Below are 27746 nucleotides of genomic sequence, written 5' to 3'. Positions count from 1 at the left end.
ACCGCTCTACACACAAATAAAACGAGGGAGGTGATTCTGCAGCATGCCACTCCGCATCAGGGCCAGAGGGGAGAGGAGTGCAATAATAGAAACCGCGTGGATGCCAGAAATCAGCACTAATGGGAGGAGACTAATGTGGGTCTGACGGACACCGGCGCTCATACCCGCTGAGTGCAGGCCCATGGGGTGAGCTGGCCTGCTGCAGAATAAGAATAGAACTGTCTTGAACGATCACTGCACCCACTTGAACGGCAGCAGCTTCGCCAACACCCGCCAGCATTCAGGGCCTCCTGTGAAACGTTAAGCATTCCCGAGTTCTCTTCAAGTGAGCAGCAATTATGGATAAGAAACAGCACTAAGCACAAAAAAGGAGCAGGCACACACCCCCCAGGAGGTGGTAACCTGCTTTAATTTTGGGAAAAAAAATCATGCCAGGAGGCTTGAGCGGGAAGCTTTGTAGGCTGACTGGTTATTTGCAGTGTGGACAAGGTGTTCATTTTAATAGCACAGGACTCTGCGTTTACTGGACATGGAAGGATTATAGTTCTTCCCTTTTCTTTAAATTACAGCAAAAGGATAAAATACTCAGCCGCTCCCTAGAAAAGTGACAACTTTTATTCCATAATAATACCGTTTTTCTTTAATTCTTATTAGAGAAGACATTCAAAATACTACTTTATTTAGAACATCCAAATCAAAAAACAACCTAAGCAGTATGAAAACCTTGGTATCTGTCCACAGTACATGAAAGGAAACAGTTTACAGATTTTCTGATTAAATAAGAGAAGAATTAAACTCTGCAGCTCTCTTTAGACAGGTTTTCAATTAGGCAAAATGCTGTGTGAAGATGTGCGGTCCGGCGAACTCCACAGACACATGACCGCAGCCCTTGTGAGCGCGTGGGATTGAGGAGGGGGGAGGGGTTCATGCATTTCTTCTCTAGGAGAGAAGCAAACATTTCACTGCTTCAAGTCTGACCCCTGGCACAGAGCCCGCGTCCTGAACTTCAGCTGCAGGCAGGGGCTGGGTGACTCCAGATATTAGAGCTGATGAAATACAGCAGAGCCTTCCTATTGATGAACTCCTCCTACGGAGGCTTTGGGCTGTGCAATCTGCTGCATTTCCCTTTGGCCTGAGACGCAATGGGGCACCCCACTGCATGTCAAACCCCCAGTGTTTCAGCCAGCTTCCAAAGCTGGATGGGTTCTCATCTGGGTGCTCAATCTCTCTCTCTTAGGAAGTTTGCCCACAGTTCTCAACAACATGTTTTAGCAGTGCTACCTCTGTATACATGGCTAATTCGGAAAAGACACTTCTGGCTTAGAACAGTCCTGCTAGATTAATAGATGCACTAAATGCTAGTTACAACCAGTACCACTGCACTTCCTAGGAAGCTGTACATTGGCAGAGTCTGGAGAATAAATAACACTAACCTTTTGCATTAACTATGCATTAGCAGCTTCAGTACTCCAGGCTGCCTCACATTTCTGCTGGAAATTTTCAGCTCTGTCCAAGCATTTAGACCAATTGATGCATTAGCTTCCAAGATCCCGAAATCAAGATCAAATGTGGACAAATGCACTGGAGTATATCAGGCATCCTTCACCCAGATCCTACAGCCTAGTGCTGTGCTATTATTAGGCCAGTCATTTTATAACACGTTTTTAACTCTCATTCTTATCTGGAATCTGACCAGGGCTGTAAATCATACAAACCTTACTTATGTTTATGTAAATGAACACTGACTGCTGTTCTGCTTCTCACATCACGCATTTTTTTAATCTCTGTGCCACTGGCTCTTGTACTCTGAAAGAGCTATAACGTTTTGTCATTGATTATAAAATATTACTGCCCGAGGTCTCTTCTTACACTCACCATATTGAAAAGAAGATGCTGTATATCAAGGACGTTTCTACCAAAACATATTTGAAAACATACATTCTACCAAAATGCACACCTTGGTTTGCACTTCTATATGATCAAGCAAGCAATTTAATGGAACTGCAAAACAAGAGCAGGATTGTACATGCAGGTAGAAAAACTAGAAATACAAAATGGGAAACACTCCAAAAAGACTACATATGAAAAAGACTTAAGTGTTTGTTGACAGCACATTTGCATCTTCTAGAAAATGTGGGGAAGCAATTAAAGAAGGCAAAAATTGCTAGGCTACATAGATACAAGTGCAGAATTTAAACCAAGAGATGTTAAAATTGTAAAACACTAGTAAGTTCTATTACTAGTAGTTTTTTTAGAATATTGTGTACAGTTTTGGTTTATAAAAAAAACATACTGCAACTGTGAAATCAGTCCAGAGAAGAGCAACTAGATACTTACAGGGAATAGCCACCAATCACATGCTGAAGGAACTGAGCCTTTTTAGTCTTGTAAAGAGAAGATGCCAGTATTCAAAATCCCCAAAAGGATGAACAATAACACACGAAGAAGAGTCCACAAGTGGAAATGATGTGGAAGTAATGATTTGTAACAGTAAACCACAGGCGTTATTTCACCAGCACGATTGTGGAAGTATGGAACAAGCTACCCATGATAATGATGGAAATTCCGTGGCTTCTTTCGTGACCCAACGTGATCAGTTGTCGATCTATTATCTGCTAATGACCAAATGAGCTGAGCTAGATGGGTTCAACAGTCTCCTCATGTTTGTATATGTTTTAATGTTCTTAAACAGTTAGTTAGTGAGTCAGAGCTCAGCCCAACAGGCATGTAGCAAAAGGCAGAATCACAACCTGGACAGGACTCCAGTCCAGACCATAGACAATACAATTCATAACTGCAGTGGATCTATAATGAGTTTCTTCTTGTAATCTCCACTGAAGATAGTCGAGATGGGACCAAAATATTTACATGACACTTTTACATAGATTTGGAACATTATTTTGAGCTTCTCTCTGCGACAAATAAAAGCCAAAAATTACAGAAAACAAGTTTTGCTGGGACATGCACATCTGTACCACATACACTGTTGTGTACTGAGAACCTTTAATGTACAATAACAGGAGTTCTATTGCTAGTCTACGATGGAAGGCTTGTGGAATTTTGTTTAAATCATGTAGGGCAATCCTCCACAAATGACACAAGACACTTTAGAAAATGAAAACTAACACTGCTAGAAACAAAAAGGATCTCACTACCTCTTTGTATTTTGCAGTCCTACTTCACTGCCTTATTCCACTCAGTCCTTCCAATAAACATGCATTAGATTTAGAGCAATTGTCTGAGAGCAAAAATAACCTTTGGTTCCCTGCCCATCAAAATAAGCTGGAAGCTCTACACCACAACCATTAGGTGATAATACAAATTCCTCACTGGGAACACAAAAGGCTTTTATTTGTAGTGGCAGTCGTCCCAAGTTTAGAGGTACCTTTTCCTTAAGACGAAAGTGCATAACAGACGTTTGCAAGAGATCTCCTGCCAGGTGATTAGATTTGGTTAAAAAAAAAAGGCTTCCTCAAGCCGAGCATGCATCCAGAAGAAACTTTCCCCCATGCAAAGAGCTTTATTCTTTGCAGTGTTCATGCATAATTAAAACAGGACAATAATTCATTCCTGGAAGGGAAAGCAAATCCAGATTTAGGATAGGAGCCCCGCAGAGATGTCTCAATCATTTTAAGTAGAGGCAGAGCATCAGAGATAGGAAGAAGAGAATCTCTCTGGTAACGAACTCAAGATCGGTAGCCAAGCTTCCAGCTCTTAAATGGAACCAACTCTGGCTAACCTAGGAGCTGACGAACCTCACTACATCCCTGCAGACTATGCAGGGTAGGAACAGGTTAGCAGTTTTCCCCAAAGTGCACTGATGAGGAGAGCTGAATGTCTTTCTTAACCGAATTATTACTTAGCTTTTATCCAAAGTGATGTACAGTGCCTTCCACCCAATTACCGAACGACAAGAACATAACAATAGCGCAAATGTGACAGCGGTGTAATGAAAAGTTGAAAACCTAACAAAACACTGTGCAGGCAATTATACATGACAAAACGATCCAGTCATTGCTAAAACAAGCTGAAGGACCACGTCAATGCAAATGTGCAATGGAATTAAAAAGTGAGGCAGGGGATTTTGAGCTTTTAGGTGGGCAGAGTGCAGCAGATGGTGAGGAGTGCAGTGTAAGTCACAAGCAGGGCCGAAGGCTTGACCCAACAGGAGAGACCAGGTCGTGATCATACTGTATGTGGTCCGGATGCACGTTTTGAGTCGGTTTTCTAGAACGGCAGTGCAGAGCAGGAAGACGAGGGGGTTCCATGGCGTAAAGGAATAACAGGGAAACAGATCATCTGCAGATGAGCGCAGAGAAGGAAGGATGGGTGGTGTCAGGAGTAGACTGGTGAAGAGCGAAGTAGGCATGGTAAAGAATTTAAAATTAAAGCCACTCCAGCAGACAAAGAGGCAAGGTTTCATTATTAGAAACAAAAATGCTTTAAAGCCTATATGTTTCCACCTTCTGTTGATCTGGCCTGTGCTGTGAGGAGAAACGATGAAGAAACCGGTGATCTACTGTTGATTCTATATCTTTCAATATTAACAAAAATGATGCCTGTAATAAAGTAAGCCAAGCTATCTGGGATATTTATATTAAAAAGCTAGGATGGAGATTTCTAATTTTTTTTGCTCCAGAAAATTATTTTCTTCAACCTGTTTTAATAGCATTTCAGTACAAAGCTATCAAAAGAATGTATTAGTATCAACAGAAGAAAATAGTTCACTTCAACTGCTTTTTAGAACATTATTATATTCTGGATTACTTCAACTAGTAAGATTGTGATACGGAGCAAACCGATTTGAAAGTTCTCCTTTTAGCTGCTAGTTTATAGTCACTAACTCACTGGACACATTTGCATTTTTGAAATTACTGTGAAAGTGCATTTTATTACATCACATTCATAAACCAGGTTGTAAATCTGCTGTATCAATGCCAGGGTGACTAGAACTCTCAACAAAGAGCAGAGGTGGCTGCGCACTCATAAATAAACATAGGCAAATAAAGACGTGGGGTGGATTTCAAACATGAAGTTGTACCTGAATTCCATTCGTTTAATCTAATCAGACAGATCCAGTTTTCTTTGGCGCATTCTACACTAGCATAAGCACTTAACCCTGCAAATACTGAGCTCTGACATTGTGCATATTGCTCACGAAAATTAGAGAATGAGAGGGAGGCTTTAGGATTAGAATCTGCAGTTTTTCCATCTCTGCATTCAAGAAGTACAGTTTAACCTGTATCTACTGCTTTACTGCACTGAAAAAACATCTTATGTGGCACGACCTTTTAATGCAAATTTAACAAAAACAGAAGAAAAATGCAAAGAGATTATTCACTTTGCAAGTGTAATATAAAAAATGGACCTCCAAACCTTACCATTAACAGATGGTCGTTAAAAAAAAGATCTGCCCCTTTGTACACTGGCTTGTCTGAAGACTGGTTAATATTAATCACACCTACCTGGCGACACTCTCTATTATTTCCTCTACCTGAAAGCAACATTGAGCTACAATAGCACAGTGCATTGACCCCTGTACACCAGAAAAGATGGCCAAAGAGACTCCGTAAGGCGACATTAAATGAATTTCCCTAAGAGATATATGTTAAAGCAAACTGTGCACTGTTTGCAGTAATTCAGCAAGTACAGCTGCAATATTTTACAGATGAGGAGAAGCAGAATTCCATATACAAAGAGAGGTAAGGAAGGTAATAAAGATGGAAAACTATATGCTGTATTAGGCTTGAGAAGAGAGACTGAAGATGGCAATACAAGAAACTGTATTCTCTCTTGTACATTTGTATAAGTGCAGAATGACTAATGTGAACTGAACAAATCCCTTCCGATTACTGTAAACCTTGTTGTTATTGATACAGGTCCCCTGCTTTCTTTTACAGTAATAGAACAAACCAAACCACATCTCAACAGCTGAATAAATGTTATTAATAATTTATCTGTGATGCATTTACTGATGTCACTGCAGCCTTTGGTTGGACTGGGGACATCTTATGACCACAGGCTATGAATCAGGGGACACATCACTTGCTGGTATTTTCTGTGTTCTTGAGGAGAAAGATCCTTGTCCTGCCCTGCACACAGTTCAATTAACAGCAAATAATCTGCAGCTTGCCTTTGTCTGCTGAGATTTCCAATCCAGCTTTATTTGATTTTGAGTTTACTGCTCCAGGACTACAATGGTGTGCCAAGTTTGAATTCTACCGCTCTACACTAGAATTCACAGGAGGTCCCCATGTCCTGAAGTGAGCCCTAAATACCACAGAAGACAGACCTGTGTCTGCAACACCGGAGTCTTTCTCAGGGGTTCCTTGAAACACAAGCCCCCCTCCAAATCTGGCTTTAGCATCAATCCCCTTACTCCTGGTTAAACCCATCTGTCTGCTTCAAAGGCTCCTCTGTACTCTAGCGGGAAACTCCTCCATATGACAGACAAGCACACCTCTGCCATATGTACAGATTTGAGAAAGTTCTCCGATTTTAAACTGGAGAAATGCAAAGGAGGCAACGGGTTGAGACATTATACGTGCCCTTGTAGTATCACGACAGCTTAAGTTTACTTTTTAATTGAGAACACATGAAGAAACACCCACCCCTATAAGCAAAACAGCCCCATCCCATTTCCTGCTTGAAATGCTGTCATGAAACCAGCTTGTAAGACTTTGCCCCCCTCATAGCCAGACACTTGACTTCAGGCTGAACTGGTTAGGATCCCAGAGAGGCAAAACAAGGAATGCCTTGCATACCCCAGAAGGGTGGGGAAGACGGTGGCATACACAACCATCATGGCGACACACAGGTGATTTTTAAGAATCAAAGCCCCGCCCCTGTATATCTTTACAGACTTGCCTGCCGAGAGCCGAGAGGCTGTGGGTAGGAACATCAACTTTATTCATCTTCCTCATTCACTTGCCAAAATTACAGAGCACCATTAGAGTAATGAGCAGGGGAAGTCTTGGATAGGCAAAATAATTCCCCTTGCAATATAAATTGTGAAGAAGCCCACCCATTTACAATCTTGGCAGCATGGAGAGAGACTTGTATTACCAGGTCTAAAGACAGCCTATAAACTGACTGAAATGGGGGTATTTTGAAACAATGAAAGAAAGAAACATGATGAATGCCACATTTTCTTTATGAGACAATGGTGCTGACTGTTGAGCTGGAAGATTCGAAAGACTCTTTTTGGTGCTGAAAAATGAAACCTTTAAGATTCAGCCAGCGTCAGCAGGATTCTTCTTCAGATAGTGATGCAGTGGGGTGGAAGCATGCTGCCTCCACGCTTGTGGTCTGGAGTAATAAATGTTTTTATGATTCTGTGGACTGCAGTTTCCCGGCAGGCCTGTCCTGTGAGGGAGATTCTAATTACCACAAGATTTGCTGAGAAATATCTGGGTTTACCAACAGAAAAAAAAACAAAACAAGAGAAGACTCTAATCTTCTGAAACAAGAAATAGCTGACAGTCACTAAAAACAAATTGTCAACGAGTCTCTATAGTCTGCATTTTAAAAGACATGTGTCTGTCAGTTCCCTTCAGTGTTTAGGCTCTTCTTTGCTCCAAATAAAAATGTCCAGTCCAGTTCAACAAGTGATTTCTAGTGACCCTCTTCTCTTATAGCACTCTGTATTTAAGCAGATAGGAATTAAGCAATAGTAATGACCTCAGAGCCTTTTGTCTCTCAACAGCATTTTACAAAATGAAATAAGGATCCACACGCTATGACCCACACTGCTTCTCAAGAGCAGGGGAGAATCTAATTGACCAGCCTGTATTATTTTTAGAAGAAATGCAGGATAAGCCTTTGTTTTAATAAATCTTAATCAGATCTCGTAGCTAGTCTTCTAATAAGCCACAGCACTGAGATGAGTTTTTTTTTTTTTATTTCTTCATGCTCCCCTGAAACAACAGGATTTTCTATTCCAGAGACACACAGCTTGCCTCACTAATTCTGCCGGAGATTAAGTGTCTAGACTTCAGACCTTTTCTACCCAAGCCACTGGGGTTAACTAGGCCTCCACGTTCACACTCAATCAATATGCCCACATGGACACAAGGACAAGAACTATGTCCTTGTATCTACGATTCCCACAACCAAACTGTAGGACACAAACGAGGGAAATCACTGCCCCGCAAGACAAAAGAGCCTGCTCAGTGGTGCAAAATCACATTATTATAATGGCAAACTTTTGAATTGAGACAATTGAGAACTGCACATAAAAGCTGAAGAATGTTGTTAATCACATTGGTGTTAAGCCTCATTCAGGTACCTCAACTCACACGTTTCTCATTAAAACTCCACATTCTCAAAAGGCAACAGCTATTCTTATGCTGTAATGAACAGTTGCATCACATCTGAAAAGAAAATGTAAAACGGGTGACCACAGGTTTATCAAATGAAGTCTGAAATGCCAGTATCATGAATGAAAAGAAATCACTCAGTAGGTGTGATTATACAGTGCTAAGCCACATCAACCTTCTTCTAGAAAGCCAAAAGACTGCAGCAGGCCAAATGATTACATGGAACAGGACGCATTAACTTGGTAGTGAATACCGGGAAGGTGGGAGGGGAAAACTGGCTTCACTGAAACAAGTAATACAATAATGTGGTTAAAATTCCTGCAACGGGTGACACTGTGGCACACTGATCAGCTTTGCTCCCTCGCAGGGCTGGGGCCCCGACTTTAATTCCTGATCTGGGGTGCTGTCTGTGTGGAGTTTGTATGTTCTTCATGTGTGCACGTGGGTTTCCTGTGGATGCTCACATTTCCTCCCATAACCTCTAAAAACATACTGGTAGATTAAATGGCTTTTCTGGGGAAATTGGCCCCGATTGTGAGTGTATATGTTTCTGTGTGCCCACACTGCAATGGACTGTGTACATCCCGTCCAGGGTATACCGCCATCTTACAACAGCTGCTTGCCGAGACAGGCCTTGTGACCCTGGATTGAATGTAGCGGTTATAAAATGGCCGCAAAATCTTGCTGGGCAATAAGTATAACAACCCTGGTAAACAGCTGGCTTAGCAAGACAACAGCTCAGGCCAAAGAAGAGCTGCTTCCCAGCTAGTGGACAGGAAGAGGGCACCGACGTATAAGGGCAACAGACAAAGGCAGATACGAGCAGCCTTGCAATCCTCTCGGGTTTGCTCACTTACGATGACTGTTCTAGCCCTTCTACACACACAAGCATGAGAAACTCCTCATAGGATCCCCATTTTTTTGCCCACATGCCCCAGTGGCAACATTCTCACCCTACATTTGAGCTGAGGAAGGAGGGAAAAAAAGCTGCGAAGTCTGTGACCCTCTACATCTCTGAAAACGACATTCGGAAACCTCACTTGCAACTGCAGTACACACACACACGATGCTGAAAGAAAGAGCGTGTTACTCCTGACATGACTATTCATCTGAAGAAGGTGTAACCCCCCCCACACACCTCCCATATAGGGACAGCTAATTTGTCATTTTCACTTGCCTTAAAAAAAGACACTTCTTCAAATTCTCCTGGCACAGCAAGCAAACCAGATTTTCATCTCTACCTCCAACCACTGAACATGATATTATTATATGTAAAAAAGAATACAAAAAATAAAACATTCATCCGACTCTATCATTCCTCCTCACAGAGAGGCCCTGACGGGATGGCACACCACTTGACGCCCAGTCCTGGGAGGTGTCCTGAGGGGTTAGATGTGAGCAATCTTGGAAAAACAGGAAAATCCAGCCCAGCCAGTGGGACTGCCTCCGCACTGCTGTCACAAGGCAACAGGAGACTCGACAGCGAAAAAGCCTGCCATCCAGCCCAACAGCTTCTCTCCGGCTAGCAATCTGTCAAACACCACCACCAGCGATGTCACAATATTGACAGGGAGACAGGGAAGAAAAATCTCTTCATGCCGACTATCACATTGGCCAGAGGGGAAAAGTTCTGCAAGAAGAAACTCAACCAGCACTTCTCTCGTCTGGGTAAGAGGCCTGCTTGGAACAAGAATTCTCCTGGCATTCGGCTGATAATCGCAGACTGCACCTTGCTGTGCTCCCAAGATGTGTGTTAAAGATAAAGGTTTGCTCCTGGGATGAAGTAAGCCTTTTTTTCCCCCCAACATAAGGCTGGTCTTTTCACAGAAACTAAATAGGCACTTGCACTTTATCAGATGAAGTTTCAGACTGAATAAACAATCCTTCAAGAACCTTTTTACTTCGATTATGTGAGTCCTATTTAACAGTGCTTTTAGGTTTTTACTTGAAAGGCACTTATGAATGAAATGTATCACTAATTCTAAACAAAATGTGATAATTGCTTGCATTTTTTTATCGAGCACTTCACAGAAACGAGAGGACCTATATCCTCCACCAGTGAAGTGGAGTCCTACCTGGAAGACGCATGACAGTCGTTCTATCCCAGTAGCCTCGGTACACAGCTGATCAGGTGGAGAGGCAAGTAACTTGCTTCATAAATTGAGTTTTAGCGAGAACAGATTGTACAAGCCCTGACTGGAATGTAATGTCGGGTTAACAACCTCGATCTTACAAAGAGTTCTTGGAATCTTTAATGACCACATAACCAGAACATCAGATTAATGTCTCATCCAAAGGACACCAGCTCCTGCACCACAAGGCACAATTAATGGAGTGACAGTTTGTCCAGATGATTGAGCACCTCCTAAACCACCAAGAGAGTGAATGTGGACTTCCTTAGAGGTCTCCTATTCCAGTACTCACCAGGCAACTTAAAACTATATACTTACACAAACACTTCAACAGTGCAATATTACAACGCTGGTCTACTGAAATCAAACTGGAATAAATTCACATCATCAACATCAGAAATGCAAGCTAAAAGATTTTTTTTTGTGAAATAACTTTGGACAAACTTGACTAATTTAAATAAAAAAACAAGATATTTATATTGAGAGATATCGGTGGTATGGGGTAACGGGAGAGAAAAAGGAGCAAGAACTGTTCCTGAGGATGCAGCCCAGTTTGAGATCATCTTCCAGCTTTGGCTGCCTGTGGCTGTCTGGAGGTCAAGGCTGGTCTCCTTCCTCAAACACATGTCCCGTGACATCTCTGCTGCCTTTAAAACCACCGGGCCAAACTGATGGAAGTCGGTTCACAGAGAAATATCAAACAGGTATTTCAGTGGCATTCCTGCATCAATGTGGCTCTATTCTCATTTGTAACTTCTTCTGTATATGTGACAGTTCTGATGGTAGCACTTCTACTTGCTGCAGATAGATCTGTAGTTCACAGGCAACAAACAAGGTGCCGTTTGAATGTCTTGTGTGTTTGCCCCACAGACACCCTCCAGCTCCTCATGCTGTATGAAAGCACATCTGAGACAGGCCTGTCTATGGAAATTGTCCTGCAATCAATCAAGCCCCCTGCTAGTAGGAGACCAGATAACAGCAGTTGCCAACAGCTCTGCAAGCTGCGTCAAGATGAAAATCCTGCTGGGAACGAAGAAAATACCCTGTGGTCTGCAGCTCGGAAGCAGAGGATTTGCTAAAAAATTATGTAACCACGTTCTAATGCAGATATTCTTCAGAAAATTAAATTCTTGATGCGCTGTGTAATACTACAATACAGGTCAAGGGGGACTGCCTCTGCATCCAGCCTAATACTGTGTGCTCATTAGGTGTTACACCATAAGCAGAGGTACAGTAATCCCTCCAATAACAGACCATAATCATGTGACACTCATGACTACAAAAAGATAACATAAAATACAAAAAAGTGCAGCATCACAAGAGATTAATCTCTTCTTATTTCCTTTGTTTTAATCTGTTTTTTTGTTTGGGTTTTTTTATAGAGGAAAAGTATCAAATATTCTTCAGACAAACGCTAAATCAATTTTTCAAGGCAGGATGGAAAGAAAAACAGAGCAGAGGTTTAATTGGCATTATATCTTGTGGAGAAGCATAACAGAAGGCTATGTTCAAAGTCAGCATGACCAAGTGAGATTGCAATCGGAACGCTTGTTTTCTAAACCTTCTGGAAGACAATGGCTAAATAAAAAGCCCAGCTTGGCTCTCTTTCAAGATCTGTTTTTTTTACAATGATGAAAAAAATAAATTCATAACAAAAATCTGCCAGTTAAGCTTCTGTGATGGAAGATAAGATACACCTGCAGCGAGACGTTATTCAGATTTCAGAAGAAACAGTCTTAAAAAATCTTGTCACTAACATATCATATTCTGCAAGAGATTCAATTTAACAATAAACAGATTTTTTTGCTATTAAAAGCACTAATGCCAAATTATTGTGGGCATACTTAATCATTCTAATAAAGCAGTGAAAAAGTAGCCATTAGCCCAAAGCAAAAAAAACACATCAGAGATTTTGAAAAGAAGGATACTTAATGCCTGGGAATTACACAAAAGCAATTGTACTACTTTTCTTGCTGTGTATTTTCTAGATACATCTAGACATAAAAAGCCTATAGATCATTAAGAAAAAGTATACAGATTTGGGATATAGACTCGATTTTGGAGTCTCGACTGATTACCTAAGCCGATTAGGTGAGAAACTTGACTTGGCATGTGATGAGTTCATAAACCTGTTGAACACTGTATCACAGATCTTGGAGACCACCACCCCAAGACTGACACATCTATATGCTCCATCATTTTTTGCACTGCCAGTTTCACTGCATCAGAACCAGCAAGTCGTGACAACCTGTGATCAGCAGTACAGCTGTGAAAAGGTGGCTAAACAGTGATCATAGGCAAGACGATCAAACAAGTATCCAAGGCCACTGATGTTCATCGACACAACAGAATGAAGATGGGGCTTGGTCACAGCACCTCTTTAGCGAGAAATGAAGGTTTTGTGTCAACCACCTACCTGACTGATGTACACGACCACACTGTTCTTGTGGAGAATGATACTCAATCATTGTTATGTACAACAGAAAACTGATGAGGTGTGGTGGTCTGGTCTGGGCCTAGTTGCTCCTCTTGTAGGATAGCGTATAGTGATCGAAGGCAGCCTGACACATGTCCTCGTGTAACATGCACAGATGTAGGAGTTATGCTGTGGATGTCCTACTCACATAACATGCCCACTGAATGTTTTTCAGGTGAGCTGGGATCAATTGTGGCAACAAGAGCTCATAAACCAGCACCTTAAGTATCTTAACAATACTTGCAACCTGTTGTAAAAAACACATCTTGTATTCCTTCCAATGGCAGCCTCGCATGGTATCGGCCTACAACTATCACAGTGGACTCCCTGTCGATCAATGCTGTTAATGTTATTGTAAATGTTACATAGTATAAGGAATTACCTTATGTATACACACAAAATCTGTGAGCCTGCTACAGATACTGCCATTTTCCTAGTCATAACCTTTTGAGTTTGTTGCAGCTGGAAGCAGGTACAAGTTTCTTTTCATACTCAAGATTTATATAACTTTTTCATTTGCAGTCTGGTTTTCATCAGTATTGAAGTCATGTCACAAACTATTGACAGATTGTGCTTGTTTTTGCTATTAGACTGCTTCTTCAGCAAACTGCAGACCTTTCTTTCAGAAAATGCCTAGCCTCCTTTCTCCAAGAAACGCCCTTTAATATTGCAGGGGCAGCACAGTGCAAAAGCAATCAGAGACACTTTCAATTCAGCACCTTGGAGAGCAGTGGGGGATTTGCTCATCTGCAGGTGTCCCATGGGGATTCTATCACAGATCTCAAAACGGACATAGACCTGAAGACAGCGGAGTCTATTATCTGTCAGTACACTACCCCCCCTCCCCATTCACACACCCCCAACTGAAGACAACTACCTTCTGCTATCATACCTCCAAATGGAACAATCACTGGACTAAAGAACTAAAACGTTTAATTCAAAGTGCTGGTTTAAACAAAAACGGATAAGATGTTCTATAATTTACCAAACTATTGTTGACCCTACTCTGCTTTTATCCAGTGCATCAATCAAACCCTTTTTAAAATGTGCTGCTCTGACTTCTGTACTAGTGTCACCTTTAAGTAACAGAATAACACCTAACACTGTGTACCGAGCCAAAATGCTTATCCTTGCATGAGCAAACACTTCTTGCACATTCTGCTAGATTGCAGCATCTCACTCTGAATCAGACCCAGTAGCACTGTATTGATCTGCCATGGATTTAAGCCATTGGTTAATGCTTACTTAAAAGAACAAGGCTATTTGAATGTCTGCCCATGTTATATATGAGATGTTTAAGCTGTCCAGATCTTATCTCTTAAGAAATAATTAAAAAATACTTGCAATGCAGCCAATTCAAGAACAACTTTCAGATGAGAAAAATAATTAACCCTTCAAAGTGGTGGAGTGGTTCATTTTCAGAACCCCCAATTAAAGATACTGGTGTTTGATATTAAGACCAGGATTGTGCATCACTGTGGAGGCCTGAAGAGTGAGTGCTCCAGCACTTTCCTTTCCTCACAACAGCACTCTTACGGCACCTGCTCAATAGTTGTTACAGCATAAACCCATACCCAGACATAGGTGGGTTTTTCAGTTCAACCCTCTGCTCAGAAGCTTCCTTGTTCTTCAATGATGTTCATGGAGAAGTTGACATATGTTTGGGCTGCTAACAGCTCCATGAAAAATGGTGTTTAGGGTTTCGTATTGCTCCTCAAACTATTTTAAAATTAAGTAAAAATGTGCTGGAACAAATTTCACTCGTTTCTAAAACCCAGTGGTGTGCTTGTCACAATTGCACCTACTCACTGGAGATGTACTGCAACCTGAGTGATCACAGGTATGATTTGACTGGGAATGCTTTTTGAATAGCGTGTGAAGAACCATACATTTCCTCACGCAAGCACATCATCCACTGATCAGAGCTCAGAGTGTCACCCAGCTACAGAGTGAAGAGCAGGAACTGATGAATAGCAGTCTAAACCATACCAGGTTCTACACTTAGCAGACTCATACAGAGACGAGCAGAGTGGAAACAGTGCTAGCAATGTGTGTAAAAATGTTTTTTTTTCCCACACCATGCTGTGCAAGACTATAATTTGTCAAATTAAAAAATGGATCAAAGTGCTCCATACAGTGATCAAATCACTACACGTCAGGAATTGCATTTCCAAAACCTAGTGTAATATTCTCTTTGGTAAAGTACATCTCCTTCAGGAGTCTCAGCTCCTGAGCTTCGATGGCATGACTGGTACACATCACGGTATCCCTTAACAGCTGTGCCCGGTGGTACTGATTTACCCAGGAGCACCCAGAAGGACTGCCGACTTGGCCAGCTCAGGGAACAGCTTCTTACCAGCCACAGAAGAAACTGCTGCACTGAAGTGAACAAACAAATAATTTCTCCCTTACAAATTTCATTAACATAAGAAAACATCAAAGCTGCTGAACTGAATTGATCTAGGTGGGGCTTTCCTAATGTTTCTCCAAAAAGACAACATGAGTTGAAGTGACAGCCCCACTGAACAAGTATCCTTAATACTCACTGCAGAAGCATATCGATAAGGTATAAAATGTGGCTGAAACTAGACATTAAAACACATATCCAGGATCCTTCTGTGGGATAAGATCTTAAGATCTATGAGCTACATGCACTTGAACAACCTCCTTTTATATCCTAAACCTTTTGCCTTTTCTTATATTGAATGTAACCTGCACACCTTACACCATATAGCTTTTCTTACCGAATTTGTAGGGGGATTTCGTTACTATTCCTTCAAGAATGACAAGATTACACATCACAGATACAGGGCTTTTCATCTACTCCTCTAGTACAATTACTCTAGTAAAGAGCAGACATTTATAGTGAATGATTTATAAAGCATTTAATTCACCACTTGAGAATGGAAAAACAATTGTGCCATACTATTAGAGCCACAGCTCATCACACGGAGCCCAGGAGCACGGGCTACCATGATACGTGACCGTGGAAAAACAGCGATTGTAATCTCCGGCTTTGAGGGTTCTTTTTTTTTTCAGCCAGATCTCAACAGCAGCACCGGCGTTTATGAAGCAAGCTGTCAGTCACAGGAAAAGCTTGGTTTTAATATTCCAAGCACCAGCTGTCTCCACTTCCCCATTCTCGTCCACAAAAACAGAATCGGCGAATGTGAGAGGGTTTGCAACAAGCTGGTTACTGCCGTTTCTCAGGTGTGGCCCCAGCCAGACGACAGACTGCAGCTGACCCAGAGGAAGGGCACAAATCGAGACAACTGGAATCTGAGAAAAAGCTTTCGTTCCACTACAAATGAAATGCATATTTAGCAGTAAAATATGAGACCAGGGGCACAGGAACAGCTGGTATCTCATCTTGCAAAGACAATGCAAGAAATAAAGAGCTCCCGATTTAATTTTCCCCGCCGGCCGATTCTTTAATGGATCTTGCGCTATATGATTTCAGACTATAAGAAATAATTTTTAAAAAATGGATTGATTTTTTTTATTTCTCATTGTAGGAATTCAAATTGTGGCTTTTTTCAGCTCAGTTCCATTTTCAAGCTTCACAGATTACGGTTTACAATTAAGTGTCTTTTGACCCCTGCAACTGCATTTCATTCTGCTAAGCCACCCTGACCTCTGATCTCAACCCAAACTACCAGAATGCCTCCTTCCTCTATGGTGACCACAGATTATTTTCAGATGGCAGATCCTGACATATCCATTAGCAATTCTTTTTATGTCAGAGTTTTACCTACAACATATTTATTCCCTCTCCTTAGGCACTATTTAGCACCCTAGTGCTGTGTGGCTGATTATATCAGAACTAATGAAACAGAAAACAAAAGGTGAAGACACAAAAAAGGATCTACAGCAGCTACTGATGCTGATACCGATACACAAAAGAAAGTTATATGGAGAGCATTATGAGAAAAAGGGGTTTGAGAAATATTTACATATGGCAATAGGCGACTTAAATTCTGCAGAATCCTGCCACACTCAGAGAAGCATACCTGACTTGGAGAAAACACATCCACAACTGCAATACATTGATCGGTCCATACTACTTCATCAGTAGCCATCAGAAGATAGTCCACAGGTTGTCATGATCTAATCTTCTGTTTTTCTATCCACACCTCTTAAGAAAGGAGAGTCCTGTCCAAGCACAGAACTTCTTGTATCATTCAAATTTAACTTGGCATCAGCTTGCAACCAAACCTTCCATTTGCTCTTCATTAACAACAAAAATCAGAAACCTGCTGTTGACAGTGACAAAACATCTCACTATCCCATTCACTCCAAGAGGCTGATAAACTTTTTGGGAAGTTAAACTAATTTGTCTTTGACCCCTCCCCACAGGTACATCTGTATGCTAATAAGGTAAAATAAATACTGTTCTATAAGCTGCTTAAGGCATTAGTGCCATTTAAATATTTTAAACATTTTTCTAAATGTTTCACAGACCGCATCAGCTCCATATGTGCATGTTGCTTTTAGCCTTTCCTAACAGTGATGAATTGATTTTTATTTGGAGAAAATTAATATTAATGATAAAGAATTAGGGAAGCATGAAGACAACTGAACGTAAATGTGATACAAGAATAACAAAAGCAATGCAGAACAGGCTAACAGTACTACCCAGAAGCTTGTCCTTGTACACCTAAAATGGTCAGATGCAGATGCTTATACAGAATGTTGATATTTATGCCAGTGTTAAGGAAGCGAAACTGGATACTTATACCGTGTTTAAAATCAGAATTTGTATGATTAAAGCATGTCATATAATTGAAAGCCTAAGCTCGAATTTAATGCTATACCCAGGAGAGAAGCTTAGAGGTCTCCTTCTAGTTATTTAAATCAGTAGATATCTGCTCGCAAATTAAAAGACTTGCTCTGAATCAGATCTTAGTGTATAGAGTATCATATTCCAGATCATAATCATAACACTCCTGAACGATCTCTGATTAGTCCGCCCCTGTGCCTGCAGCAGAAATAAACATTTTCATCAGCTTTGATGGGTGGAGTCAATCTCATCTGGCTTTTCAGTTCTTGAACTGACCATTTTGACACTAAAAACACAGCAACGTGTTTGAATGAAAGGCTGGCTTGAAAACAACGTGAAAGCAATGTTGAAAGCAACGTGTCTGAATGAAAAGCTTGAAGACGGATAGTCCTAATGATGGTCAACAAGCATGAAGAAGTCTCAGATCAACACAGACTACACTGTGACACACAAGATTAAAGATATATTGGCTAATTCCAGTCGAAGGAAAGTAGAGAAGACAACATGCACAGTTTGGTTGGTATGCAGCACTGCACTGTTCCAAAGCCAGCTCGGAGCCCAGCAGCTCCATTACAGCAAGCCTCTCATAAAATACACAAGATGCCAGTGGGTAAAAAAAGACAACTAATAGAGTACCTTCTTTGTATAAATCAAGCTTTTCTGCTTAATAAAATGCGGTGTGGACTGTGGCTACAGAGCCACTTCTACAGCACTAACAAAGCTGGCCGATCTGTACAAGATTATTTAGTGTGGTTTAGTGTGTAGCTGAAGGCTCAGGCTCTCTGAATGATAATACACTTATAGTGCATTCTCTATGTGCAACCATAAATCTCTCTGTTCACTTGTTGACAAGGCAACTGTCTTACTGCAAAAGCAACAAGCTCACATTTCATAAATTTTTAAAACTGGATTGTAAAACCCAGCACGCGTCAGACACAATCATATAAAAAAACAAAGCAACTAAGAGGCTGAGGACTGAGAGGCAGTGCCTTGGGGCTCTCATACATTAATTGACCTATTCCAGCTTGTTGCGGTGTATTTTCAGCATACTAACTAGCCTGTTAAGGCTGCGCGGTAATTCTGGCTTTAAACGGCAGTCTCCCTCACCCCTGCCAGACTGCAGTACAGTGACCCACTCAGATGCAGCACTGAGAAAACACAGACAGCTCTAATTTCAAACAAGCTGCCCCCTGCGAAGCTGTGAATGAGGTATGGCAAACTGTCTCCCCGGCACCCAGACATGCAAAAGCAAAAAGGTTTCACACTGCAGTACAGATGGACACTACTGATCCTGACAACATTCTTTCTTCTCGTCAATATCCTGAAGGCATCCTGAGCACTGAAAGAAGCTTAGACTTCTTAGAAAAAGAATATGGATTTGGGGTATTGATTAAATGTTTTTGACTAATTGATCATTCATGATCGATTGTGACACATTCGAGGAAGTTTGTAGCATAATCACCGCCTTAGCAAAAGAGTTTATTGAGCACAGGAGATAAGGTGATTTAACTTGGCGAATATGAAGAAACTGAGAAAGGAACTAAGGTGCCCCGCGCCTCAGAAGAACAAATGCCCTCATGCAATCAGACATCTTTAGCACTTCATAAACATCTCTTGAAGACCCCCCTGATGGACGTCAGAAAAGTGTGCTGTGATCCACTAATTGTTGTGTACCAATCGATGAGGAGGTCCAAGTAGGATGGTCTGTGCAGGAGTGGCTTGTCGTTTAGGAATACTACAGTTGCTACTCCACTTGCAGTGATTAATGGCAACCTATCTTCGGGTCACTGCATTGATAAAGATCTGGGGCCTCACACCATTTCAGAGGGACACCCCCCTTCTTTGTGCTGCTCTTGTAGCCATCTTGCCAAATAAGAACCTAATTATGCCATGAATTCCCTACTTGCCAGACCGGAGCCTGACTGAACACTGGCAAAAGGATGTGTAGAGACCAGTGAATAGATAAGTGCTCCTCCAGGCTCTATAGGAGGAATGGGACAGAATCAGAATCCCACGGAATTCTGCTTGGTGCGACATCTGCGTTTTTCAGATGTACAGCATGTATAACTTCCAGAGGTGGGCACACATTCCTCTAGCTTGTGGACTTCAAAGCACGCTCAGTGTTGATCAAACCTGTATAATAGCAAATGTTAATCAGGAAGAATTTTCACACACTTCACTAAAATGTTAGTGTGTCTGCTGCATAAAAGAGTTTCTTTCAAGACAATAATTGTATTTTTGTAGTTATAATTTATTCTTGATGTACAAGAATATAGCTGTAAAAGTAATACACATTGGGAAAATATCGAGGTCTCCTGTAAAGCTCTCTTTTGCAGATTGTCAGGAAGATTTTAAAGGAAATAATGAGAATTCACCTCAAAAAACCTCGTTTCAAAGGAATTTTTCACAAATAATTACAGGGTTTGCTTTTGCTGTGGAATTTTACAAAGCTGTACTTCCAGCTCTCCTCTTGATCAACTGCTGTGTAAATGTATTAAAGATGCTAAGCCTCGGAGCTGTGCATGAGATGGCTGACAAGCCCAGATCGCAGATTTATTTTTGGCAGGCTGACTGAGGTCAGAGGTCAGCTCTGGACATCACATTCTTGACTGGCATGGACATTAGGGCTTATGGCAGCAGCTACCAGTTGTAGAAGTTCGAGGTTGAGGTTAACATACTTACATCAACAAGTCTGAACAACTGGGAACTCCATCCAGGAACTCGCAGCACTTTTCAGTAACGTGGTTTTGAAGAGCTTATGTTAAATTTTCAAAATCCCTTGACACCACTTCAGAATACGAAGACCCGACTGCTGCGTCAATTCAAAACAAAAAAACAAACCTCACCTTTCACACAAGCCTCCCTGCCTTCAATCCTATGATGTTATACATCAACAGACCAGGGCCAGCAACATAGCCCTTTGATTAGTCCATCCCTGTGCCTGCAACAGAAATGAATATCTGAACAGCTTTGAAGGGAGGGGTCAACCTCACCTGGCTTTCGGTTATTGAACTGACTATTGTGACACTATAAATGGGAGAGAGGAGGAGAAGGGAGCTGGTGGAGAGGATTCTTGCGACCCGCAGAGGAAGAACGAAGCATGATGTCGTCAAGTAGGGTTTCCCCATCACGAAGGTGTGCAAGAAAGGACTGTGGGCCCTGTACAGGGACTGAAGTCGAATCTGTCCATTTGCACTCCTGCGGACTGGACTAGTGCAGTTTCGGAGCCAGGACAGGTTTTAAAAACATGCAATGGGCAACTGCAAGTGGTCACATCAGGGAGGCATAGAGTGACTTTGCTGGACGAGTCCAGCCTTAATGATCGCCTGCCACATGGATCCATTGATAATTGACAATCCATTGACAATTATTTTTAAGACCTTTTAATTGTAAACATTTTATGTTAGAGTGGTACCCTTTGTAAGAATTGTACACATTGTTGCCATAAACTTTATTTTCTTTAAAAAAAATAAACATGCGACATTCACAGTCCAGCCGTCTCCACTGCTGATCAGAAGATCTTCACATTAAACCCCTTAAAAGCACTGACTCATTGACTTCCACATTAACAACTGGGTTTGAAAAATGTATTCACAGGTGCAATTAAATACTAGCGCAGGCAAGATTCATTGTGCTGCTAAAATTAAATGAGTTAAAGAGGACAGATGTTCTTCCATGACCAAGAGCCACTCAGTCAATGAGAACATATTCTATGGACTTTTGGCACCAGTGTAGATAGCATTTTAATGACAATACAATGTTGTAAATGAGAGACAACAGCTGAAAAATACTTTCAGCCTCAAAATGAGTGTTAGTGAGATTGCATTTTTCCCCTACGATCTAAAGCCAGCAACTCACTGGCACTTTAGATGGGGAACTTTTTCATTTTTTGCTAAATATTAAAGCACCATGCACTCACTGCATTAAACAAAAGTGAAGTACAATCACTTCTACACTGTTTGACTGGGTAAGAAGAGATGTCTTTCAGAGCTCAGAAGGCGTGTGAGTTCCCCGACCTGCTGTCTTCTCTTACTCCCATTTTCTGATCCTAAAAGATATAAACATACCTAGAAAGACCAGAACTTTCTCTCAAACAATTTTAACTGCGTACCTCATTCGCCACACCTACCCTTTACAAAACTGAGCAGACATCTAGGTAACATTACAACCCTAGCAAGAGAAACTCTGGAATTCAGCAGACTGCAGACTGGCTACAGCATATTGTGAATTGCTTGCAATCTACATTTTATTCTCACATCGACGTCTGAATTTCATATTGATGAGCATTTGTTTCCCCAAGACTGTATCCACTTATCCAATTTCCCACCACTTCTTCCAATTCCAGGTTGAGAGGGAGCTGGTGTCTATCCCAGGAAGCAAAAGGCGCAAGGCGAGATAATCCCAGACATCGCAAGGCGGATACACAGACAAACACAGAAGTGTACACACTCACATCAAGGGTCAGTTTTGCCAGGATAAACCTACCAGCATGTTTCTGGACTGTTGGAGGAAACTGGAATACCTGGAGGACACCTGCATGAACATGAACATACAGACTCCACACAGATAGTGCCTGAGGTTTTGAAACCAAGGCCCCAGCACTGCAATGCTACCCAATGCACCACAGTGCAGCCCTCCAAAGCTGCAGCACACCACAGGTGTATTTTGTTTCCTGTCATCGATCGATAAGGGCATATGAACATGGTATAAATGACTGAAAAAGGAAATCCTCTTCTAAAGCTGCCATATAAATTCACCACCTTGCTTCTCTGACAGAGAGGACTGTGAGGGGCTCAGGGGTGTTTCTAACAGCAACATGTGACAATGACATAGACCACATGAAGAAACTCCTAAGCAACACACAAAAAATTTCAACAAAGGAACTCCACCAGTTGCAATCTCTGCACAAAGTGTGCCAGGTTTAAATTTTCTGCCAATAACCACTTTTCAATTCTTTAAATCCAAGGCACGCTTCTGTCAGTAGGTGTGTTAACGTACAGTGTTACACTACAGTGCCCTTCTGCAGTGCAATACAGTGTTCTACAGCTCCCTAAACTCTGCTAATAACAACACAAGATTCAATAAAACCAAAAACTACAATGTTCTGCACTCTTGGACAGATACACAGCAAATCCTGTCCAGCCCTACACATTTTCAAGCACGCTCTCCAAATCGACATGGGATTAATAAAGTCATACAAATGGCAAACTTGGGGCTGATTTATTAATCTCATTTAGGCGTGCTGAGGTTTCTGTGAACAGCAATGCGCATTAATCAAACCTGAGTCCATGGCAAACCTCAAAGCTCACAAACATTAAAAATGGAGATAAATGAAACCAAGAGCATATTCATAGATCCTGGCTTCATCAAAATGATCACCTTCCAAACTAGAATTCTCCCACAGAAAGTCCATGCTTATGCAAAAACCACACGACTACCTACAGCAGACCAAAAGATAAGCATTCGGTGCAGGTGTTTGTGTTTTATCTCAATTTTTTTATTGGTGTTTTATCTCAATTCTGTCACTAGATTTAGCCACAGGCATCTCTAGTGCTAAAGAGCTCCAGCTTCCTATTTTTATCATCCGGCCTCTGATCCTAACTATTTCACTGAACTTTAGGACCTCTAAAAACAGATCTTTATTTACCACTTAACCTAATTATAAAGTACCTCCAAAACCTGCAGGACTGGATCCGTCCATGTGTGCTACTCCCATTCATAAGACAAGGTTATGAATTGTCATATGCAACCTAAGTAGAGGGGACTCACCTTATTCTCCTTCAATGACAAGCCAACACAGTCAGCCAGCAGGAGAATGTGAATAAGTGTCTCGCTGGCTCCACAAACAACTTTAAAAAGACCACGATGCTCAAGGCTGCTTGCCCAACGACCTCTCATGTCGTAAAATTACAACAACACCATTAACTTCATCCACAGCCCCATTTTTAAAAGCTGGGCAGAATAGAAACTTCCAGAGCTGGTACATCAGAGTCCAGAACTGCCAGCCAAGGAAGGCTCTGGTAGGAGCTTAATTAGCAACACCTGATCTTCGTTTAGCTCATCCTGCAGGCTAGGGTCTCAGGTGTGACCGATGAAGCTCACAGTAATGCCTGACATTCCATTTATTTTATTTAAGTGTGAGCCATTAAGCCTTGGGAATTGGCCTGCAGTCCCAGAGTTCTGAAGTGATCTTAGCCAAGATCCTCCCACACATTTCTATTGTAAATAGTGTCCAATTCTTAATAAAGTGGCTGTCAGTGCCACAACTCAGAAGGAAGAGAGATGCGGGTCTGCAGTTGAGATATAGGATATAGCATCCATATACAAGCATTTTTCCCTCTTTAAAATGTGTCCTACTATGAAATACTGAACACGAATTACATTTAGCACTGAACTGAAAGTATATTTAAAACGGGTTACGTGCCACAAATCTTAAAGGTATCATCAGTAAGCGGGGTAAATACTACAATATATACCAGCATACAGTTGTCGAATGTATCCTTTTGCGCTAGTACTAGTAGCCGGTTTTTAATAATACTGTACGTGAGGGGGTTTTTAGAGAGAGCTAGGGCTTTTCGATAACCGCACGAAGACGCAGTGCGAGTCTGAGGGGTGTTCACAATATTAACTAAAACCCTGTCTTGAATCTCAGTCCAATTAAACAGGACTGCGTCCAGCGCAGGCTGGCCTTGCGACACCGGAGAAGAACGGCCACTGACCCCTGACTTGGCTGTAGCAAAGTCCGTATTATTACATGTTCCACTCTGTTGCATAGCCGTTCGGTCAACAGGCCCTCATGGCAACAACTCGGTACAGGATCAACTTGAGACAGAAAAGGCAAAACACTCAGAGCGAGATCCATGCAATATCTTAACCACAGAGCATGAAATTAGCACAAGTTTCCAAATGCAGACTATAATTAATACAACTAGACCGTGTTGTTAGTTTAAAGAATCCAAATAAAAACTAATAATGAGCATAACCATAAAGGGAATAAAACTGGGTTATGATAGGGAAACGATTAATCACTCGCACTGACAAGAGGACAAGTATATTTGATTTATTGAAGAAGCGTATAAAAATGCGAACAGTTCACTTAGTGATAAAAACTCACCTGGCTTGACGGTCTTCAGACGAATCGGCTCCCGAAAGTGGCGGATAACTGCAAGCGTGTCCCTGTTCGTGAGTCCGCTCACCGGGGTTCCGTTCACCTCCAGCAGCACGTCCCCGGGGCTCGGCAGCTTCCCGGAGTGACAGACAACCGCCTCCAGCTTCACCTGGCCCAGGTGGGGGAACTCGCCGAGCTCCGCTCCCCCCAGGACCTCCACCACCGAGCTGAACTCACCGGCGCTGCCCCAGGACACCGCGCACTCCTGAACTTTGCTGGACCAGTGTTTCTTCTTCCTCAATGTTTTGGACATGTTGTTTTACTCCCCGTTAAAAGCTTTCAAAAAGCAAAGTCGCGTTTTGTTTGTTTACTTGATTTTCTAGTTTCCTACGACACGTTTAAACAAAAGATTAGAATTGCATTATGTTGATTGCGAAACGAAGTAAGCCTCCTGTTGTCTCTTAATTCCATTCCTCCAATAGTGAAGATTTTAATATTTATTTTATTTATATAATTTTAGCTACGGATAATCATCTGTGCTCCGACCGTCACTCATTGTAAATAAAATGCTATCATTCAAGCTTGTGGCTCGCTGAAGCAGCACGTAAATAATCCAGCCTTCCCATTTAAAATTTCAAATTGCAATGAAACAAATTAAAATAATATTATGCTGCCAGAAGATCATTATTTTCAATCAGTCGTGCATGTCCGATCCTGTCTATATTGATCTCCAGCGATGCTTCTCACGGCGTTGTGTATATATTCTTAGACATAAAAAAAAACAATGAATAAATGCAAATAGCTGATTTCTGTACTCCAATGAGCAAATGTCCTATCCAAAGAAGGAATTAACAATCGATCGGCTCAGTTTCTTGTCGCTGTTTACAAGGTAGTCACTGGCCTCAACCTGATCAAACGATCTGATTAATGAATCGGACTGCTGTCACTACGCCAAGTCCACGCAATTTCTTTAACAGTTTCGCCGGAATTCCAAAAGCACCTGCAAACTATATCAGCTGGAGGTGTAGCAGGGGCATAGGAAGAAAACACTTCCAACTTCAAACTGAGCTTCACGTTATTATTGCCCCGCGTCTACAACAAACCTTCCGTCACTCGCGTCCAACGCACCTGTTCGTTTTTAACTTGGCAGCAGCCGCATTCCTGTGAAATGGGCACGGCCGGCGCAGGCAGTGCTGTTGTGTGTAATACTCGGAATGCCCGTGTGTGTGTTTTTTTCCGGAGGATTGTTCTCAATCTGTCCCACAATCCTGCTGAGCACTTTCCACCGTGGCGACCGCACCGCCGCGCATCTGCCTCTTCCAGCAAGCGGCTCCGGGTTCGCTAGCTCAGTCACAGCGCCGGCAGCCTCCCTCCCACGAGCCCGGAGTGGGAAATGATTCCAGAACTTTTTTAGTCATTTTCACCTTGTTAGTAGTGCTGGGGTGGGCAAGGCGCGGTTGACTGCTGTTGTTTCGAACCAATCGCGGAGAAGGATGGGGAGTAAAAACACTGGGGGCCAGCCAATGCTAAAAACAGCTGGGCGGGTCTTCCGAGTTGTTACCCTGTAACACAGAGAGATAGCACGGCTAACCCTTTGAGTGCCGACCGTGCACTTCGATCCTCATGCTATTATTATCATGCTCATCACAGGCGAACACGGTGCTGCTCACCGAGTACAAGGACCGTATCGTGTTCCCTCTATCACCCTGCACACATTTCTATCCAGACTCTTTTTAAGAGGAGATCAGTCTGGTACAACGTCAAAATGAGATTCACCGGCAGGGGAATTTGAGCAAATATTTGGTCACTGGTCACCGCGATAATTTGCTAATGTTCCAGAAATTGTCTCACTTGTTAATACTACTCCGGTACTAATATTTGTAAAATCCGCGTTACCTGTCAGTCCTTACCTTTCCCCTAAAATTAAAAGGACACTTCGCAGCGACTAGGTTACTGTGTTCTCTCTCACCCCACGCAACACTTTTAAAAAATTCTACTCGACTACACAGTATAGGTTTAAGTTAGCAAAACGTTAAAAGATCGCACCTTGAGAAGACAGGACAGCAGAAGAAATACGACGTTCTGCACCACAGGTGAATGGCGAGCCAAGAACCGGAGGCTTTTCAGTGCTTTTTTGTATTAAACCGCAGGAGGAAGATCGTCTTCCAGACACCTACCACGTTTAATAAATGCGCTGTTGTCCGCAATTCCACCGACTCTCAGCGGAGTCCTTGTTATTCAGTTACTACACAGTTAGACAGCAATACTAACACTGTTGCCTTAGTCCCGCATCAGGATACCTAAGGAAGTCCTGTACTTTGCGCCCCGAAGCGTCCCATTATTTCAACAAGAGAATTTGCGTAGACCTCATCAGTACAGACCTAACTGGACGCTTACGCTATTGCTAGCACTGCGTATTTCAAAAGCACGTATAACCCCAGTTTTCGACAAAGAAAACTCATCATAATTCATAACAGCAATGCAAATGCCTCAAATTCCTGTTTTCGAAATATATTTTTTATAATCAGTACAGTTTACAGGCGGGGAAATGGAAATAATGTAAATGTGTTATCTGCTAATGCGAAGGTATCGTAGTGTCTCGAGCCTGCCATCTTGTGGTGAGGAACAGCAATGGCAGCCTGATGTTCATAACCTCTAACACTTCACGAAGTACGAAGGACATTTGTCATTACATTACTCAAGGTCGACATCATCATAATATCCATCTTTCAAACAATGCACAGCATTACTGCAAAAATTAAAATATACAAATACTTAACTTGATTACGATTTTAGCTCTTTGGATTAACAGCAGCCGCAATACAGCAGTCCTACACAGCTGGGTACACTAGCCTCTATCATGTGGTGACGCTCTTTTCTGGACATTACACATATGGAGAGGAGCACTGCCAGTTTATATAACGCTAATGCC

At 41.9% G+C, this 27746-nt stretch overlaps 1 protein-coding gene across 4 annotated transcripts in view; it reads right to left on the bottom strand.

The window, feature by feature from the left end:
• The window catches only part of magi3a (membrane associated guanylate kinase, WW and PDZ domain containing 3a), a 153757-nt gene extending 126614 nt beyond the window's left edge, over positions 1 to 27143 (bottom strand). The window contains exons 1-2 of one of the 4 annotated variants that reach the window (XM_015342712.2): positions 26861 to 27143; positions 24821 to 26376 (exon numbers count right to left, since the gene is read on the bottom strand). In XM_015342712.2, the coding sequence (XP_015198198.2) occupies positions 24821 to 25127 (307 nt within the window). In that variant the 5' untranslated portion in view covers positions 25128 to 26376; positions 26861 to 27143. The remainder of the gene's footprint in view (positions 1 to 24820; positions 26377 to 26860) is intronic. The other 3 variants (XM_015342711.2, XM_015342709.2, XM_015342710.2) reach the window with 3 other exon arrangements.
• Positions 27144 to 27746: the final 603 nt, after the last annotated feature.

Source organism: Lepisosteus oculatus, chromosome 5 (genome assembly GCF_040954835.1).
Source record: "Lepisosteus oculatus isolate fLepOcu1 chromosome 5, fLepOcu1.hap2, whole genome shotgun sequence".
Classification (NCBI taxonomy): domain Eukaryota; kingdom Metazoa; phylum Chordata; class Actinopteri; order Semionotiformes; family Lepisosteidae; genus Lepisosteus; species Lepisosteus oculatus.
This window is presented reverse-complemented; position numbering and strand designations above follow the sequence as displayed.